Consider the following 3,148-nt stretch of genomic DNA (forward strand, 5'->3'; position numbering starts at 1 on the left):
ATGTAGTCGATGAAGATTACGCCTTGCGCATTCCAAAAAACAGTGGCCATCACTTTTCCGGCCGATGGGACCGTCTTGGCCTTCTTCGGAACACGTTCGCCGGGTGAAATCCACTGTTTTGACTGTATCTTGGTCTCCGGTGTGTAGTAATGAATCCATGTTTCATCAACGGTTACTACTCGACGCAAAAACTCCTTCGGATTGCACTTGAACAGCTCCAAACATTGCTTTGAAATTGATAGCCGCATTCGCTTGTTGTCCACCGTGAGCAATCGCGGCACCCATCGGGCCGACAGCTTTTTCATTCCTAAATTATCATGCAAAATATTTAATGCCATTCCATACGACACGCCTATGGCCTCTGCTACTTCACGCACTTTCGTTTGGCCATCAGCTCCTCATCAAAAACAGACGAACGACCACGTTTGAATTCGTTGAACCAATATCTGACGGTTGTCATAAATGGTGAAGGGTTCCCATAGACGGCATCCATCTTCGTTTTTATTTCTTCGCACGTTTTTCCATCCAAAAATAAAAAGCGAATCACGGATCGATATTGTTCTTTTTCCATCGTATCGGAAAACATCAAACACTCTCACTACGAATTGCTGTCAAATCAAGACTATTGCATGAATTACTCTGAAATTTTGTATGGCGTCATTTGAAATATGGTAGTACACGATGGTAATGCCAACTTGCATCAACAACGTCACCTATCTTCAAACATGAGTACTTATTGATTTGCCCTCGTATATTGTGCAAAAAAAGAATTTGTTTGTTTCAATCTTCTATTTTATCTTTTCCTTTGTACTACATACATAAAAAAATCTATAGACAATAGTTTAATTATATTTACATAATCTTACCCTTTTGATAAAATACAATAGAAAGATCCGGTCTGTCAGAGATACTATTAAGTTCCATTGTGACAGGACCCAATCCGCCTTTATCTCTTCTCAAGCAAAACTGTAAGTTTTTAACCACAAAAGAATCCATTGTCCGCCAATCTCTGAAAATCTGAAAAAAATCGTGTGTTGCGTGACTGAATATTAAATTCGATTAAGAGTTCGCATTAGAAATAAAAAATCAGTTTGTTTACTACTTCCAATTTGAAAACTTCGCAATTTTACTTTTTATAACGACTACATTCTAATAACACTTTTATGTCGAATTCTTTAAGAAAAGTCATATCTAATTTAATTATTATTAAATGTATGGAGATTACTCAAAACTATCCAATATCAAAATATAATTCTAAAGTAAAGCACGTGCTATCTTTTATTTAATTCTATATCGTATACCTTAATAAATTTTATGAAAACGCCTTATTTAATTGTATTTAATACTGGTATTATATTTTAATCTGAGATTAAAATGTATTTCAAAGTTTTTTTCCAATAATAAGCAACTTTGCATTTTAATATTATTAAATAACCTTGTCGATGATGTACGTATGTAGGAACGAAGCAAGTCCCTCTTTTAACCAATGGTAAGACCACCAAGACGGTGTGACCAAGTTACCAAACCATTGATGTGCAATTTCATGTGTTACTATAATTGCTACTTCTGCTGTCCTATATGTTGGATGTTTGTTAGCGTCATAGGTAACTAATGATTCACTGAAAGACAGAATGTAATATGATATAAAATGTTTCTGTTTTGAATATGAAATCTAATGTACTCTCGAGTAATTATGTTATTCATAAATAAATCAGATGTGTGTGTTGTTTGAATTTTTTTATACATGTATATATAACTTTTTATATAATTTCCTTATGTACAATAAGAATAATTTGTTATGTATATAAGTATGAAAGAATAATTTCTCATGTACGTAAGTATGAAAAAGAGAGGAACCACCTTTTAGTAGCCATGACTTTGACAAAAAATTATCAAGATCTTGACCCTGAACAACATTCAAAATGTTTTAGTTGTAAGTTGGACACCTTGAATTATCCTAATGTCAGCGATATCATTATTTTTAAATCTCACAACTGAGAAAATACTTAATAAAAAATAAACTTTATTATATATATGTTTTAAAAAGCTTTTAAAGTAAGCTACAAAAGTTGTAGCGAAAAATGGGGGATTCTATACAAGAAAACATCGATCACATTGACTTGGCCTTGAAAAGATCGTGTCCACGTTTTCATCAACTGTTCCCTTAATATATTAAAATTTTTATTTTTCAATATCTAAAACTGTTTCCGAGATCCAGGGATTGGATCACAAACAAAAAAAAACTTTAGAAATATTCTGTATAAAAATATATGTTGGATTGAAAAAAGAGGGAAACTGCAATATATATATGTATATATATTAAACATTATTTTAGATAATCTAAACATAAAAATATGCATTTTTTTTGTCTGTGAAGTATGCACACGTTTTTAATTACTAAACTTTGAATATTAAAAATAATATTCATATTTGTTAATTTTAATGGTTTCATTAATTTCTTTTTAATTATGTATATTACTTGTAAATGATGAGTCCCCAATGTTCCATGGCTACAACCGGATAATTCGATGTGATGAAGTGATCCATTTTCGGAACCTTTTCGGAATTATTGGTATATTGGATTAAGAATGGTGTGACCTTTTCAATAATATTATACATAAATGTCACTTCCGATCTCAATAAAGACGATCTGCACCACACATTGACGGTTTCTTTCTCGTTGGAAAGAGAATGAAAATCAATCATGGGGATTACGATAATCGCCACGAGATAAGTGGACATTATTGGAGAAGTGTTGAAGTACGTACACGTCATATCATATTCAAAGAATTCCCGTCGTACTAAAGGCATATTTGACAATGCCAGATATTTCACATGATGCATTACTGAAATGTTGAAGATAGCTTTTAACGCTGGTTCATCCCAACATGGAAATATTTGTCTAGCTCCATTCAGCTCCAAAAACGTTGCGATCATTCTACAATTTAATAAAATGTTTTAAGTAACGGCAAATTTTCCATTTATGTTGAATGATATAAAAATTTAAAGAACACTAATTATTTATATTGTTATATTATAATATAGTAATAATTTTTTGAGAATAAAAATTGACGCTATAATTTTTTATTTTGAATTAAAGCTACTAAATATTACGTTATACATATATCTGGAGACACGATACTGTCTC

At 31.6% G+C, this 3,148-nt stretch overlaps 1 protein-coding gene across 1 annotated transcript in view; it reads right to left on the reverse strand.

Annotated features, from left to right (window-relative positions):
- LOC108732201 (uncharacterized) overlaps positions 1-3,148 on the reverse strand; it is an 18,738-nt gene that overhangs the window by 5,591 nt on the left and 9,999 nt on the right. Inside the window, exons 14-16 of the mRNA XM_018462880.1 lie at positions 2,480-2,938; positions 1,436-1,619; positions 867-1,017 (exon numbers count right to left, since the gene is read on the reverse strand). Of these exons, the coding sequence (XP_018318382.1) occupies positions 867-1,017; positions 1,436-1,619; positions 2,480-2,938 (794 nt within the window). The remainder of the gene's footprint in view (positions 1-866; positions 1,018-1,435; positions 1,620-2,479; positions 2,939-3,148) is intronic.

The sequence above is a fragment of the Mycetomoellerius zeteki genome, unplaced genomic scaffold, assembly GCF_001594055.1.
Source record: "Mycetomoellerius zeteki isolate Tzet28-1 unplaced genomic scaffold, Tzet1.0 scaffold149, whole genome shotgun sequence".
Classification (NCBI taxonomy): Eukaryota; Metazoa; Arthropoda; class Insecta; order Hymenoptera; family Formicidae; genus Mycetomoellerius; species Mycetomoellerius zeteki.